The 16,187-nt window shown below is 40.8% G+C and overlaps 1 protein-coding gene across 2 annotated transcripts in view; it reads right to left on the reverse strand.

Annotated features, from left to right (window-relative positions):
- The window catches only part of LOC100645756 (gamma-aminobutyric acid type B receptor subunit 2), an 84,302-nt gene that overhangs the window by 5,648 nt on the left and 62,467 nt on the right, over positions 1-16,187 (reverse strand). For both annotated transcript variants that reach the window (XM_048407974.1, XM_048407975.1), the window contains 8 exons: positions 3,336-3,473; positions 2,461-2,628; positions 1,864-2,039; positions 1,302-1,479; positions 1,001-1,234; positions 851-911; positions 552-786; positions 51-291 (listed from right to left, as the gene is read on the reverse strand). In XM_048407974.1, the coding sequence (XP_048263931.1) occupies positions 51-291; positions 552-786; positions 851-911; positions 1,001-1,234; positions 1,302-1,479; positions 1,864-2,039; positions 2,461-2,628; positions 3,336-3,473 (1,431 nt within the window). The remainder of the gene's footprint in view (positions 1-50; positions 292-551; positions 787-850; positions 912-1,000; positions 1,235-1,301; positions 1,480-1,863; positions 2,040-2,460; positions 2,629-3,335; positions 3,474-16,187) is intronic.

Below are 16,187 nucleotides of genomic sequence, written 5' to 3' on the forward strand. Positions count from 1 at the left end.
CGTAAGGGACATTACGATGAAAAACGCAGACCACGAACCGATCGACTCACCTTCTTATTCAATTTAACATCGGTGAATATCGAGTGTACTCGCCATGTTTTCGAGAACATGGAACCAAAGGCCAAGGAAAAGCCAGCCATCAATAGCCATGCTCTGGCGGTGCAAATGTAGGGAAATGCCGTTACGCTGGACAGCTGCGAATCTAACCCAAGGAAAATTACACTGCTGTAGGTCAGCATGCATCCGACGATAATGAGGTTGTTTAAATGCGGCGATGACATTTTTATGTATCTGAAACGTCGAAGATGATCGAACGTCGGACATGAGAAGGGAAAGAGAATATCGCGACTGTACGGGTAAAAAGAAGAGGTAAAAAAAAACAATCAACGGTACGATTTTTCTCGTTTAAAAGAATATGATCGTCCTTTTACCCGTGCATCTTAATTCCGTGCTCTTCGATTCGATTCATGTCAAAAAGACGAGCAGAACGAGTCCACGATGAAGTTCGCGAGAAGAGAGACGAAGGAACTATCCCTTTATCGCATAATCACCTTTGATTTCTATATTTGATATTGATGGCGAGAAAAATGGCCGCCATGGTGATACCCACGCTAGCCGCGGAAGCGAGCAGGGCGTAGATCGTAATATTTACGGTCGATTGCTCGATGATGTGAAGCGTTCGATCTTTTGGTGGTGATTTTCCTCCCCAAACCAAGGGTTCGCCCTTGGACAGATTCAGAACCCCTGTCATGCCATTGAATTCGCCGACCTTTACCTCTCTGTCTCCTGTGATAGAAGAAAACGCACACGAATCTCGCAAGTTAGCGACATCGTCGCGTCTCATACTCACTTTGAAACTGTTTCAACAGAATATACGCTCTCCTTTCGTTATCATAGAAACGTACGAGTCCCTGGAAAATTATGCACACACGATCCTTTAAATAGAGACTAGATAGACTTACAGAGGACCTAATTTGAATGATCGTGGCTTCATACTGACCGTGACACCTTCGAAGCTGGTGTTTTTCAGAGCTTCGAGAAAAAGTTCTTCCCAAAATTCGTCTCTGTATCTGAAATCCGACATGGTCTGATTGCGACGGTGATGTGTTATCTTGCCTGCCACGTGTTCTATAGCTAGAGCAACCGCCCATATACCATCGTACGTATATCCGTGGAATCTGGAATACTCCCCGCCTCGTCTCGAGTCATACTCGAACTGATACTGCTCGGTTGTCTAAAGAAAATCAAGAAGAATGTTGACAGCACGCGATTGAATTTCTACTGGTATGACTGGTACTTACGATTCCAGCTACGGTCTCCTGCTCCTCCGTCTTGATCGGCAGCAGGTCAGTTAATATAGCACCCTGCAGAGCTTCCACAAGATTAGTATAATTGCATCCGCCCCCAGAATGCATCCACCAGTCATTAGCATACGTTCCCATGATCACCCATTGATATTTTCTCCCAAACATGCCAAATCTGCAAACGCAATATGCTTCGGTAGATTCAGGGTCTGTTTATGAAACTTTAAGGTGCAAAAATGCATATTTATGTTACACGCAAAATTGAATAAAATATCTAATGTAAAGTCTTTGTTTTTAGTGACTACAAAAAGTATTGGCACACAATGAAATTTTTTTATAAGGTTCTGCATCATTTTAATAGCATCTTCATTTTAATAGCATCAAATTTTTGTAGACATATGAAGCGACACAAAACATAATATAATGATGTGCGAATGCTTTTTTGCCAAGAAAGTTTCATTTATTGAATTGTATTCACAAAGATATTAATTTGCATAACTATCCATAGTCTTCTCGTGATATTCAATAAATAATTTTGTAATTATATAGGTTCGCGCACCTATACGCTTCGCAGAATATTCGTCTAGCCCACGCTTCGTTAAAATTCCCTAAAATTATCCTAACATCTTTCTCTTTTAGCTTCTCGAGCGCCGTGGTCACCTCGGTGGCGAAGCTTTGCGACTCCACTACTTCCATGCTGTAGTCATCCAGATCTGTGAGCAGCCGATTGTGTGCCTGTAAATACAAATAAAAAGTTTCTCGCTGGTATACGATACCGTATATCGAATATCACACTATAATTTTATATTTTATATCGTCGTAATATCGAGATGCTCAAGTTGGAAGAGATGAGCGAGGCTTGTTGCATTTTTAGCAAATAAAATGATAGTTCGACCTTTTTTTTGGTTACGAATATCAATTGTTATGATTGTTAACGATTCGGGTGAAATTGTAAGCATAGGTAAATTGTAATTGTACACAGTGGATGCAACAACCGGGAAGATACGAAGGTACAAGAGATACGAAAGAAGCGCGCAAGTTTGAACGATTTGTTGGTGAAGTTTCGCGGTGGCGCGGGTTTGACGAAATGTTTGACAGTGTCCGGTAGCGCGTGTATCACGTTTCATTATATTTTCGTAAAATTTTAAATACTCACCAGAGCGTATCTCGGTTCGTTTTGATAAATTGTACCGACCCGGGTCCAATTGAAATGCATTAAAAGCGCCACGCGGGGAGCGTTGAACGCGTTCTCGGAAGGCACCACCCTAAAGAAATTTGGAAAGCTATTGCTCGTAAACATCGGGTGCGTGTCTGCGTAGCTAAGCTGCAACAAAGAAGATTCGACAGGGATGATTAAGGTGAGAAAGGAGCGTAGGAATTCGCAATAACTCGTCAGGAATTCGGTTCGTTAAAGTTCTGACAAAGGGTGTCAAAGACAACGATCGATGCGATGCAGACACTCTTCTCTCGAACAAAGATCAGAATTCTCGAAGTTGAGTGTTATAAGTTACACCCTTGTGAAGTCTGGTAACTTGAATTGCACACTGGACATCCCAGACCTTGGTAGTGGGAACTCCTTAGTAATCTAAACTTTCTATTCTCGCACGTTCACCCTCACTACCACAAATACATCTTTGCGAAGATATCATCATGGCTGTTTGCAAAAGGTATTCAATATTCAAAGATATTCAATAGGAAATACAAGTATTCGTTTCAGCAGCTAACGAAACTATAGTTAAACTTGTTTAATACCGAACAAACATTCAGAAACTAGATTGACCAACAAGTTGACCATCCATCAAAAAATTTATCGAAAGACCGATTAACAGATTTACTAACAGGTTCGTCAAAAAATTCGCTATAAGATTCAGCAAATGTCAGTCAAATTTATCAAAAATTCATTAACAGATCTACCATTGTTATTCAATTATCCTGTAAGCGCGACGCGGCGCAATCCTAAGGAATTTAATTCGTTATCACATTCATGTCGTAATGCTAGAAAATTAGAGCTTATCAAAGTTTCTAACTTACCTGCGTGAGACGCCAATGCTTCGATGCTTTAGCGATGGGATCTGTGACGTGCGTGCAAGCTGCTCCGAATAGCATCACCTTGTGCGGTCCGCTGTGCATCATATCGAAGAACGCTTTCACGCCAACGGCGGCGTTGCACTGGAATAAAATTGAATAAAATTCGACCAAACATCAAGCGTTTTGTTTTTGCTGGTTAAACGGCTTTTGATCGCGATTCGGCTAGCCTTTACGAACAGAGAGAGGAATATACATAACTCGTATGTATATGATACACAGATAGGCTTGAATTACTACTACCCTGTTGTTCTTTTACCTTGGTCTATACACCTAGCCCTATTCGGCTCGTCTCTCTCACTGCCCTCTATTTTTATTTTCGGGATAGCATATAGCAATCTCATTTGCATAGTATGAACGTGCTCGCGTATATTTTACGACGATGCCCGAGTAACGTCAGGAACAGCTCGGTGTAACAAATCCCGTGTGTCAAAGTGAAGCTTCCCGTTTCTCCGTCGAGGATACTCGAAGACAAGCTACTCGCGTGAAGTTGAGAGCGAGGACGAGGACGAGCGCGAACGAGAACAAACATGGTATGTAGCCGGCAGATATTAGAAAGGAGAACAGAGAAGCATAGTCTAACGACAAAAGGATATGGATATACGTATACACACGACGAAATTGAACGCATCGGATAATAATTGACGCGTGAACGCCAGGTTGCTGGCAATTACGTTTCGAACGACAACAGTTTCGATCTCTTCCTAACCGCATTTACCAAGGTAGCCGGCTGATGGGTACACGGAAGCGAGAGATACAGCACGTGTATGCGACAGATACGCTCTGGTATATTGCATTTGGGTACCGCAAACAGCATACCGGAGCCGTCGCGTCGGTCTACGTAGGGAATTACCGATTCCTTGTGGATCGGCATACATTAACTGGTGGCCCAGTGAACTCGTTTCAAGGCGTTCGAGCTGCTCGAATTAATTAAACCTACGAAACTTAAACTTCGTTTCTATGCAAGGACGTGTATTTAATTGATAGCGTCGCGCTGATCGATCCTTTATTCGTTGCAGATGAAGCAGGTACATGTATTCATAAAGGAAAACGTGACATGTTTCATTCGAAAATGAAATCATAATCTCGCGTGTACTTCGAGAGCGGAATCAACGATTCACGATGATAACATAAATCGAAGATTCGTCAAATTCACTAAATTTATTATTATTATCGATAATAAAGATTAACGAGCAGAATTCATTATGTACAGTGTCGTTGAACAAAGGAATCCAAATGGTGACCGATCTTAACTGTGTGAAACACAACGCCTTGGCTGTTCATGCGTTGGCTGTAGGCCATGCCGAGGCTGCGTGGCGTGTCGCGAGCTCAGCATTACCGAAAAACGGGATCACCGGGGAACGACAACGAACAATGGAAGCCTGCTTACTCGTGGTCGAGAGAGAAAAAAGAAACAAAAGCGCATAGCGATCTTTGCGTTCTCGACGCAAGTGGAAAAGTACGCCAGCTTTATCGATCCGTAAACCCTTACGAACCTGCAAAATTGTTATCTTCAGCTTCAGTCGATAGGATAGAGATTGTAAAACATTTTCATCTTCCTTCTATTCTTTCCTATTGAACGAAGAGAAGCGCGGCGTCTCGTGCAGGTACAAACGAATTATTTGAACGGCATTGGTACTTTTCATAGCAGAAAAATTCCAATTTGCTCAAGGGGAGAGAAAATCGATCGATTCTATTATTTCGAATCTCATATTTGCTAGAATCCGATACATTAATGTTCTTCCATTCATAAATATTGGGATAGTTTTGGGTTCCTTTTGACGTAGCCGATAGACTGGTTATTAACGTCGTTGAAATCTGAAGTGAGATTCATTGAATGAATAGGCAAAACGAAGCTTTCCCTTCAAGCGTAATTGAGAGCCTCTCGGTTTTTAGAATAAACGATTTCTTTATCTAGAACGGTATACCACGAAAAGAGAGAGACATCTTTGATATCATATTGATTCGAATCGCATGGAAATCCACCGACTAGTTTACGAAGCAGGCCAATCTATTGTGCAAGCTATCAAAGCCAAAATTTCATTATAAGTTTGCTGCCCTGGAAATGAACGCAGCTGCGTTATTCACGGAACTCGCCATTTTATGGAAAATCTCGCAACTGATCGAACCAACTATTCTCTGTTTGCATTAAATGCGTGTAAACCGTCGTATTTTTAAAACTCAAACAAACTCTCGTTCATCTGGGTGTTATATATTTATAACTCAATTGAGTTGCCGCATATGCCGTAAAATGGAAATTGCGTGTATATTTTCTTAATAAATAGCAAATAGCGAGCTCGTCAAAATGCGGTGACGTATTCTTCGTTTTATCCATAACGACACAGTCGCCGTTTCGTAACGCTTTTAGAATCAAAAAGTTCGGCAATCCACTGGAAATAGAAACAAAGTGAAATTTAGTCGCTGCTACGTGATTATGCGGATTTCTGTAAAAAGTAGCGCGTTTATGATGTATTTTAGGTGGCGAGGATGCACAGGGCAGAGAGCAAAAGGGCAGACAGAGCGGAGGATAAAAAGGCATAGAGCCGATCGCGCTAAATAAGAGCGAACGAAAACTTTGTACCTTCTGTACGGTGCTCGGGCAGCTCGGGAAACGGGAGAATTTCACATGTATTCACTGAGAAAGCCAATTAGTGGGATGGAAAGTTGAAAGTCCCAATGAAATTCGAAGCCCCAGGTGTAGGCATTTCCAACGCATTCCGTTCTTTTTTTCGCTACTTTGAGGAAGTGTGTGCTCGTACGCGTGTCACCAACTTCAACGAAATGTTCGGTTTGAGTGTCATGCGAGAAAATCTGAGAATATTCGCAGGTCTCGTTTTCAATTTTGACGGCAGATATTCCTTCATATCCTTTTGTGTTGCATACATCGACGGTACTTGGAAATTACTTTTTGCTATGAACATAAAGATCGTGACAATGTCTCGATGCAAAATTTTTATGAAAATAGCTCCTGTTCGTTCATTTCTGTCTGGATCTAGTTTCTGTTCGTTGAAGTATTTTCTTCATTTTGAAAGGAAGTTGAGTTACGTTGATTCGAGTTTCATCGTAACAGTTGCGCGATATTATTTGCTTATAGTCGACAAAGGAATGGGGAAGCAGTAAAAGTTTTGCTATTTACTTTACACGATTCAAAGAGCGATAGAAAAGGGGAAACGGGAGATTTCTCCTACCTTTATGCTCTTCTTGAAATATAAATACGAAATTAAAATTAAATAACCAACAATAAGAAATAATCATGGATTTTTAATTAAATTTAAAAAGCCGAGTTTGCCAACTAACCGAGAGCTTTAATACCTCGATACCGAAATTAATTATGCTTGCTTCCCTTGAGATTTCTGATGACTGGCAACTAGAATACAAACGAATGTTCAAAATTATCTTCTCTGAGGGAAAAACTTCATACGGGTTAAATATTCAGAAAAAATGAGAAAGCAACGCTCTCGTTATGTATGCTAAGTAATTATTGATATGCGTTCGTTTATTCCAACAGTGTTAGAACATGTTTTACTTGTCGAACTCTCCTTGAACACGATAAAAGGTTACAGATAGGGATGACAAACAAAAAATTTCTGTCCAATATCGACTGTTACGCAAATTAAAATAAAAATCGAAATCAATTTCTAATTCAAAGACGGAAGTGAGATCTCAGCCGTTATCGTTCATAGATTATCTTCGACGAACGACATATCTACGACTGATACTGTCGAGTTACTGGTCAAGCAGCGTGGCCAGATTGCATGACCAGATTGTACGGTCAGATTGCATTGCCGGATATCGGTGTCGCCGTACGATACAGTACACATTGTATTGCATTAACTTAAGATAACGTATAGTCGCATTGGTATTACTCCTTTACTTTTCTGTATCGCAAAAATATTGTATACAATTTCCACCAGTGCGTAGAATTTGTAACAGTGCCAAATTTTATGTGGAAACTCTTGCATACGAACATAGATACGTACAGATTACATTGGAGAATTTGACCACGAGTTTTCAACGCACGAGCGGTTAAATATGTTTTCGCGAAACATGGAGTGACCGATTTTATCAAAGTGGTCGTTATTCGTTGGCCAAAACTTCAAATAGAATTGTGAATTATTAATGTATTTACGTGGGCGTTCGAGGTTATTCTGCTTATATCTAACGATAAGTCAAAGGTCAGCCAGGTGTATACGTCTGATTACCGTGCACATTTAAATGTACAGTGATAAATTTGAGCAACGAATTTGCTTGTAGTTTACCGAATTCTGCAACACGATCGTGCCCGGTCGAGCATATTTTCGAAACACCGCGCGATCGAGTAATAATTAAAGACACAGCATTCAGTATTCTCGTCAAAGCACGAATACCAATTATTGTCTTTGGTAAACAATGAGACGAAAATTAGAAGAATTGGAAGGATTTGCCCCTTGAATCGGAAAAACATTACGAGTTTAACCGCGCGAAAGATCGTTCGCTCCACTTTTCGAATATCTTCCTCGATCGATATGAAATCGACAGAGGCGTAGAACAGAGATCCAATTGGAACGAATCAACCTATAACGAAAAAATAAAAGCCAGTCGAGTGTCGCGTAAAATTAGTCTTTCGTTACGTTTCGTCCAGTATGCGATAAATAATTAATCCGAGGCTCGATATGTATAACTGGTTCGTTGCTTCGCGTAATAATTCACATGGAATATTCTAAAGTAACAGTGACATGACAGCGGACATATGTTACGCTCGCTGACTCGCGAAAGTTAAACGGTGTATAAAAATCTCGGGGACAAGAAATTACGTTTCTACGTTTCTTACGCGACCTCCAGGTTTCTCAAATTAAGCTCGTAAAAATATCGAAGGACACGCCATTGTCGTCAGGTGGAAGGTTCGTTTCCTTTTTCGCGATTTTCGAGGCTAGAACACAGTTGCAGGACAAAAGCTGTCCAATATTTCGGCAACGCCTGAAATAATAATGCGACGATTCCAATTAAAAGCGTATCGCCCACGCCCCGATGTTTTTTATCAACTTTCTGCGAATAGTTCACGGAAAAAACAACAAAGCGGAGGAAAAAGTTTGTTTGATCTAGATCCTCCTCAAAAGAAATATCGTTTATCACTGGAGGAGACAATGCGAATTCCTGAATCCTCCTCTCTTGTTCATCATTTTCGCTCCCTTCCTTTTTCCTTTCTTTTTATTAGCGAGGCAGAAAGGAAGGCGAAAGAAACGCAAAGTGCCGGGCGATCCTTAACGAGACGTCAACTCGCGACGGTGGAACGTCGCGAATCGCGAAACGTGCAAAGTGAACAGGTGAGGAAAAACGAATGAGACGGAAAGAAGAGCGGAAGAAAGAAAAACATAGACGATACTGGAACGATGAGAGAGGCGAGGGAATCAGCCTGAGGTATATATGAGTTTAGTCGGCTAAATAGCCAAGAGCTATTTCCAGCGTAAAGCCCTTCTCCGTTCTTCGTATAAATTCTGAATAAGTCTCGACTTTCATTTTTTTTAACTTCGGTTCAGCTCAGTGTTCTATTTTTCCTAATACCGTACGTTTACAAATCCCACTGGATTTTCGTTGTATTCGTTCACACCCATAATTCTTCGATCACGATTACGTTTCTTGAGCGTATTTCACGCCGATATTTATCGTTTTCTTGCTTTGATGTTCATGTTTTCTCCGCTCTCGTTAATCAAGCCGGTGATATATTATCAGCCAAGCGATAAATAAGATATTTTTCAGATCGATTCGGATGGAATTTGATTATTTTTCCCTGGCGGAATTTCAATTCGATGTCACAGGGTTCGATATGAATCGAGACGTAACCAAAGAGATGTTTCGAATTCGATTAAACCCATCTCCGCGAACTTCGGACTCGTTCGTTAAAATTTTTCGTTGAAACGGAACCCTTGTAACGAAAGGTGGGGAAGTTAACGGCGAGCGTCGCCTATCACGATTAGGAAACTGGAGATGTGCCCTGCAGAAAATGAACGACCTAGATCGACCTAACGAGCACGATGAAATGGATTTTTTAAGTTTAACGGCAGGTGCGAATGTCTTCTCTTTTATGCAGCTCGTTTGCTTCTAAAATCCGTCAGCAAACCTTTGCCGTTCAAACCACGATCCGACGAAAAATCGAGCCTGCATCGCGGCTGGCTCGAGTTTTCCAAAGAAGAAAGGCGTACGAAAGAAAAGAGAATTCCAGCTTTGCGGATCGCATAGAAGCATGTTTTCTATGTCTACCAGCTTTTCTGCGTTTTATCTTGCTCCATCGTTGGTCCGTACTCCGAGGACGTATCTCTCGCGTCGATTAACGTGGATGTTCAAATTGCAACTTTCTTATGAAAAATTGTCAGTATTCGAACGTCGGAAAAAGTTCGTCCCTGATTTTATATCTAACGGATTATCGATCGCGATTCATATTTTATAGCTTGCCCGCCTCCTACTTGGCGTGTACGGAGAAATCGGTTTCGTCATCTCAACGGGCCATTGTGCCTTACGTAAAAATCTATTTTGCACGAATAAAACCCAATTACACGGTACTCGAAAAAAAGATAATACAATAACAATCGGAAGTTCCTCGAGATATATGCCTATTATACATTTGGCAAACGAATAGAATATATTGTCTTTTTCCGAGTTTACTACCCATGGCTGAAAAAATATATCGCGAAAGGAAATCGTCGACACGAGGCAAATAGAATTTCAGGGTCTAGCATTCAACTGCGTGCATTCACGCAGAATGCGTCGCACAATGGTACGTTTAAACCAATTTCTTACGCTCAACCTATTCGCTCGACAAAATCACGTTCTCGCTGTTTCAAGTTTCGCGAAGCTTAGCCGGCTGCCGCTGAATCGTTTAATATTTTCGAAGCGAAACGTACGTGCGTTCGACGATTTGTCAAATTATCCTACTTTGAAATTTTTTTAAATTTTTCTTGGCGACTTGCGAGGAACGATCACGTTCCCGATTATTCTACGAAGATCCTGACGACGTCGCGGCGTGGAGTCACGAGCAACAACGCATTACGGATTTTGGTTTAACCACGGTACATTGTTATTGAAATAAGTTGCCGCGTAGATCGAGGCGGCCGAAACCGGATTAAATTTAGCAAGCGACGCATAAATTCTCGCCTCTTGCTTCTTGCTGCCCGTCAAACTTCGGGAATTATGTCAAATGCACTCTGTCGTCTGAAACGCGCCATGCTTTCGGAAGTTTACCAATGGTGAGCGCAATTCGAAATTCTGGGCCGAAGTTCAACGTCCTTTCGCTCGTAATCACCGAGTTATTCGATTATCCTCGTTATTATTTCGGCCTTCGTTTGAATAAACAGTCTTTTTCCACCTCAAAAGAAAGAATCGAAAAAGAGAATCGTAACGCTCGCTGTTTATCATCGATTCTCTCTTAGCGGTCGGGAGCTGGTTCGCTTGCATCCAACGCGCGTTCTGAACGAGGATGATAAATTCAAATGTAATTTAAACGTCTCGACATTGACGGACGTTTCTATTTCGTCGACTAACGGCAGAACGTGTTTGAACGGTAGGACGACAAATTACTGGAGCAACGGAGAAAATCTGGTCTCCCTTTATTTTTACTTTTACCGAGTGCACCGCGGAAGTAATGCTATCCAAGAAGATCCATGCTAAAGCGCAGGAAGGGAGGGCATCCGTCGTCTTCCTCGCACGACAGAGGAGATTGATGATATCGTGGACTTCAAACGGATAAGATAATCTTCGATGGTGGCTACAAGAAAGGAAGCGAATCGCTATCGATCCATTATAAATTGTTTCGCTCCTTTCCGTCGCGGTACAGTTTTAAGACAGATACGAAACTTGTCTCGTATCTTTCTCGCTGCTTTCTCGCCGTTTTTTATCCATTTGACAGGCAAAGGATATTTTACTGAGACACGTTCTTGCGACATATCGGTACGACGATATTTACCATACGGCGAAACTTTAAATCAACGCGGTAAATAACATATCCCACCGATTGATGAAGCGACAGCCAGGATTGCCGCAGCATCCTTTACCAACCCTATGATATGGTTGTTGAAACAACGCTGCTTTCCGGTTAATCAACGTTGAATTCGCGTTTCACGGTAGTCAAGCACTCTCTATTACTTGTGAAGCGTGTTCAACTATCATAATTCTAATGTAATTAGTAGGCGCGCGAGTACAATTGCAGCGACGAGAACAGGCAACCTGGTGAGCGAGTGTCTATCGTTGTGAAGTTTTCGTGCATGCTGGAAAAACAAATATCCGCGATATAAATAATTAATTTTAATTTTGGTTACATTCGAAATTCCATCGCTTCTATTTTCTTTGCGAGCTAGATGAAATCGATATACGTTCTTGGCAGGGTCGAACGATCGAAAAAATCAAGCCAAGACGTTTACACAGAGCAATGGAGAATTTTAACGCGTTTGCACGTAATGTCATTCCACCCGAGTAATCTTCTTTGCGTTGGATCTACTTGGAAAGACTTCAAAGAAAATCCGCTTGAATCGCATTAACCGCTTTGGATCCTTTACTTGCTATTCTTACATTCGTTCCTTCCTTCCTTTCTTCCCTCCTTCATTCATTTTATTCTTTTATCTCTCCTCCATTCCTTTCTCATTGTTTAAACGTTCGTTCATTTATCGATGTTGCATAGTGATACTTTCGCTGACCCTCTGAATGTCCATCGATTCATTTGGATAAACTCGGTCGTTGATTGCTCTCCGGCCCAACAAATTTACCTTTCGCTGGCATTTCGTAGTAGCGAAGTTGTTCGCTGTCGTGGTCGTGGAAATAGCTTGCCTGTCTAGGGTACTATCGTCCTGAATGCGTGGCAAACTTTAACCCTTCAACTTTTGTTTCGCGTACTCGTCCAAAGTTAGTCGAACACCTACCGTTCTAAACTCTGCTTGGCATTCGTCTTTCGATCGAGTCGAGACCACTTGAAGACGAGATTTTTCCGTTTTGTCGTCCTTCCTTCTGCCTTACCGGTCTTCTCAAATCAATCGATACATCGCTAATCGATAGTTTCGTGACGAGCTACGCGCGACCGCTCCATAGATCCTAATGCGCGATGAATGAGATCGCTTCGAAATTACTTTACTCCGAGAAGATTTGATTACCGTCCGATGTCGTTTCAGCGATTACGAAGAATCAATGGCACAAGTAAGTAGATATATTCCGCTCGAGTTCCGACCAAGGACCACTTTGTCAAGATTCGAGAATCTCAATTATGCAACGGGCGCTAATAGCGCGCCAACGAATTCCGTTCGTCACAATTACATTCGTCCGATTTGCGTTCTAATACTTAATAGGCCTGACCGCACACAGTTGGAACAGAACGTGCAGTCAATACGAATGTATTCAAAACGTCATAGTTAGGTTTGGAAAATTGCGGTTCGACGTTGGATGCGTCCTTCGATGTTAAATATTCTTCGACGGTTACACAATTGCGCATTGCGCGACCACCGAGTAAAAACTTCATTTAGTATAACTTTGGCTATACTCTCGATACGATATCATGTATGTAGATGTACGTCGTTCTATACGGTTCCATATGGTGCACGGAACAAATTAACAGCGTTAGAACGCGACGATATTCCAGCCAATAAATTTCTGCGTGGCGAAAGGTTTCAATTTTCCAATAAAAGCTCAACTCTGCCCGGCTGGACTATACAGGACGCGTTTATTTATGGAGATACTATCAAACTTGCTCTTATATCGGCTCTGCATATGGAGGTATACATATGCATGTACTCCCCCTGTCATAAAGGAGGTATTCGAACATTTCCTGGCTTTATGTAAGAAGCGACGCAGTAGAGGAGCGATTACCCGACGTGATGTGGACCGAACTTATCTCAGATAATTGAAAATTTGAATAATAAGGAAATGATGATGGCTGTTACCTTGTGCAATAAAATATTAGAAAACATTTTTATAATTTAATAATATAGATGTATCCAAGTTTAATTAACTAATTGACTGATTAGCAGTCCTGACTACTGAGCAGTACCTGACTATTTACACTTTCGTACTTTTTAAATTAAACCTTCGGAAAAAATGAAGATATGCTAAAGTTCAAAGTACCTCGGAAAAGATGGAACTTCGATTAAACGGGACCTGAATAACTAGGACTTCACTGTAATCAATTTAAATTAGCGAAGATTAATCGATCACGTCTTTGCATTTGTGCAAAGTAATTCTCAACAAAAAGAGCAAAATATGTAAGAAATGTACTTGTAAGAAGAACATAATGAATATAAAATTACTATATATATTCTGCATTTATCTGAAAATTCTACAATTTTTATCTACCTTTGTGCAAAGTTTTAAAAGCAAGGAAATATAATAATTCTTAGAGGTTTCAATAATTTCCTAGTCGCCTCGCTTTCCATAAATGGCTAGTAGTTATGAATGGTAGTGTACGTACCTTTAATCTCGACGTGAACAGCGATACCTACTATCGATTGGAAAGTAAATCGAGGAAATTGCCCATGGTGCTTTTCGCGTTATCAGGCCGATTATTAAAAGAATTTCGTACGCCGATTCCTCCCTTGGGACAACGCGCACTGTGATCGAGGCAAGAAAGCTAGTCGACCATATAATTACTTTCAAATCGTTTCCTTGGCAATCTTTCGATTTTAAAAGATCCTCGCTCCTCCTTGTCCTGATACGATTCGATCGATGAGAAGAGTCTTTACGCGTGCAGTACGGTTTAACGAGTTTCGATCTGGAAATTCTACGCCCATCTTACGTAACCTCGATGTCATTAAATGAGATTCAACTCAAAGACTTTTGAGAAAGTACTTCTTGTGACTGCATCCTCAATATACGATAATCTTCAATCTATACCGCTTATACTATATCGTACTAAATACATCATCCAGTTTCTCGTAATGCACGAAATAATTGTAATGCTCGATCTTCTCTCGTAAATAATTTTAGTGTGAAAATTCGGGTGGATTTTCACTGTGGATAACAAGCTCTGTAGAACGGCTATATCGACAATGAAGTGCATCGCAGAATACCGACAAGTAGAATTTACTACTGCATGCATATCCAATGCATATCCATTGGACGCGAATGTTCGACCGTCATTGTTACGTCAGCCGATAGACATTTCTAGCTCTTGACGATTCGTCAACCGCGTGCAATTTTTTTCGCTACGAATCACCATATATTCCACCGGTCCACCTTGTGCAACATGCTTTAAAATAATTGGTTTCTATAGAAAGTCTTTAAGCATCGGGATTGGAGAGTACACGAAGCTATTTGACAAGGAATTTCGATTTGATTACATTCCACGAACTTTGCCGTACAAGTTAAATCTTTGAAATCTTTCCCGATGTAAAGCAAGGAATAGTAAATAAGGAAACGCCTGCGCGACGAAGTTTCTAAGTACGCGAGACGAATAATTATTATATCGTGTGATTCACGATGAAAAAGTTGATGGTTATTGGGTAGAAAGTGTTTGAATATTTGCTAGAAACGTTTTGAGAATGTAAATGGTGTATATATTATACGTACATAGGGTAGACAACGTAAGATTTGAAATGAAATAAGAAATATAAGGAATGAAATAGTGGTATGGGGTAGGGAATGCTGGACGAGTCGTATTACATAGTATTAATGAAGCTTTAAGATGTTCTACAATATAACACATATGACATATATATTTTTACATAAACATTTTTTATGATAATACTTTTCTGAGCCAGTGTTCGTCGCATAGCTTTTCGACCGATCCTTGTTCCGTGGTATCTTGTTTCAAATCTATTCGCACACTTATCTGTCCATCTGTCCATCCACTCGCCAGATCTATCTGCAAATTCATCTATCTCTTCTATATATCTATCCATTTACCTATCAATCCGTTTATCCATGTATCATGTTTAAACGTCGATGCAGAAGCACGCGCTTTTGTGTCGCCGCTCGTATTACGTTTCATGCATGCGAATTCCCCGTTTGAAATCGTTATCGTGTATCTGGAAGAAATTAATTATCGGCGCGGCAAAGAGCGAAGGCACATCGCGTTGCGCGTCGAATACATTTTTAACACAATTACGGTGCGAGCGTAATGCAATTCGTTAGCATCGGTCGTTTGGTTATTCAACTCGTCGAGATGGTTTCGACCGAGAAACCGCAGCTCTATCGTTAAAGATCATTTCACGTAAATCGCGGCAATTTCCAAAGAAAAATCTCTTTTAATTTTCTCCTCTCTGCTCTGTGTAGGATCGATTCGTACAAGCGCGTGTTTCAACAAAATCTGTCGCGTATCAATTATTCAATGATCCGACAAATGATCGATTTGAATTGCAGTTTGGATTTGCCTGCATAAGGCAACATGCTCGCCGTAGCCACAGCCGCGGTTATGCCAACGGTGTTAATAATGATTTGTGCATAATAACGCTATCGTAAAATAATTATTATTACGGCAACAGTCAATGTTTAGGTAAATAACCAAACGCGTGCACGTGTATTCGTCCGCGATACCGTTCAAACTTTGCTATTAATCAAATGAGAGAAACGTGCGTATTTCTCGCTGCGAGTTACTAATAACCAAATGAAATTTCCAAATTATCTTCTGTCCCAAATCGTTACGAGGCGAGAAAAGATATGTCATGCCACCGAGGGGAGAGCTAAATTAGAATTTGTTTGCGGTTCGTTAAGCGCGCGAGAAGGTTTTGGGTGGAGGATTTTTACGTTTTCAAATACGCTGGTACGTGTTGTTATACAAATAGAATGCCCGCTTTTGATAGATGCCTTCGTTATATGCATGGTGTGTTTTTTATATTTACAAAAAGGAAG

This window comes from Bombus terrestris, chromosome 8 (assembly GCF_910591885.1).
Source record: "Bombus terrestris chromosome 8, iyBomTerr1.2, whole genome shotgun sequence".
Lineage (NCBI taxonomy): Eukaryota > Metazoa > Arthropoda > Insecta > Hymenoptera > Apidae > Bombus > Bombus terrestris.